General features: G+C 28.7%; 1 protein-coding gene across 1 annotated transcript; it reads right to left on the bottom strand.

Moving 5' to 3' along the window:
* Positions 1-155: 155 nt before the first annotated feature.
* Positions 156-716, bottom strand: LOC110034711 (MADS-box transcription factor 3-like; the record flags this gene model as incomplete). Its single annotated transcript, XM_020738957.1, has 4 exons — positions 156-197; positions 268-309; positions 420-519; positions 613-716. Coding segments are annotated over 4 exons (288 nt in total), but the record flags the coding sequence as incomplete, so codon positions are not given.
* Between the last annotated feature and the right edge of the window lie 255 nt (positions 717-971).

Below are 971 nucleotides of genomic sequence, written 5' to 3'. Positions count from 1 at the left end.
TTTTTTTTTACTTTTCTTTTTTCTATAGTATTTATAAGCTAACATAATATGATTATAGTCTAATTAATTATAATTTTCTTGGAGCAAAAAATATTCTCTTATCTTTTTAATTATATAATGATCACTACATAGAAACTTAAAACATTTAGGCATGCCTTATTGCGCAGAAACATGTTGTCAGTTTGGAGTTCCATTTCCTGCAAAATTAATCTGAATGAGTTAAGAAAAAATTCTCTATTAAATTTCACTTTCAGTTCTTGTTCTTACCCTTTTCTGCATGTAGTCAATCTCAGCATGCAGCAGTTCATTCTGATGGAGTAAAACGCAATAATATTACAAATTTAATATAAAAATTAAATAAATATAATTAGTCTGTAGAATGAAATTAAAAAATTGTTGAAATTTATAAAAAATTAAACCTTCTTAGCTCTTATTTTGTTGATGCCTTTCTCCAATCTTGTTTCCAGTTGCTTCAGGTCCCTCAGGCTCATGGTGGTGAGAGCATCACCCAGCAAATTCCTAATTACATGCAATTATAATTTTATAAAAAATGCAAATTAAATTTAAAAAAAAATTATAAAAAGAGGATGATTGATCATTTATCTGTAACACCTGTTGGAATTCTGTAAGTTTGTAATTTGCTGACGCAGTTTTGTGGCCTCTTGTTGGTAATACTTGTTCAGAAACAGAGAAATGTTGTCAGAGAGATCATCAAATTAATTAATATGTAAAATTTGATCAAATTCTGCAAAATAGGAAAGTCACTGTATTTACATATCTAACAGCTAAACGTTAAGTTTTACATATATGCCGTCTTAGTTCTAAGAAAATTAATAGGAAGACTTGCATACAATAAAACTTATTAATTCCCATCTATTTACATATATGGGATCTTAAACCTCAATTGTCTACATATATGCCATCTTATACACGTATAGACTAGGGGTGTAAACAAGCCGAACACGAGCGAG

This window comes from Phalaenopsis equestris, unplaced genomic scaffold, assembly GCF_001263595.1.
Source record: "Phalaenopsis equestris unplaced genomic scaffold, ASM126359v1 Scaffold192550, whole genome shotgun sequence".
Lineage (NCBI taxonomy): Eukaryota > Viridiplantae > Streptophyta > Magnoliopsida > Asparagales > Orchidaceae > Phalaenopsis > Phalaenopsis equestris.
This window is presented reverse-complemented; position numbering and strand designations above follow the sequence as displayed.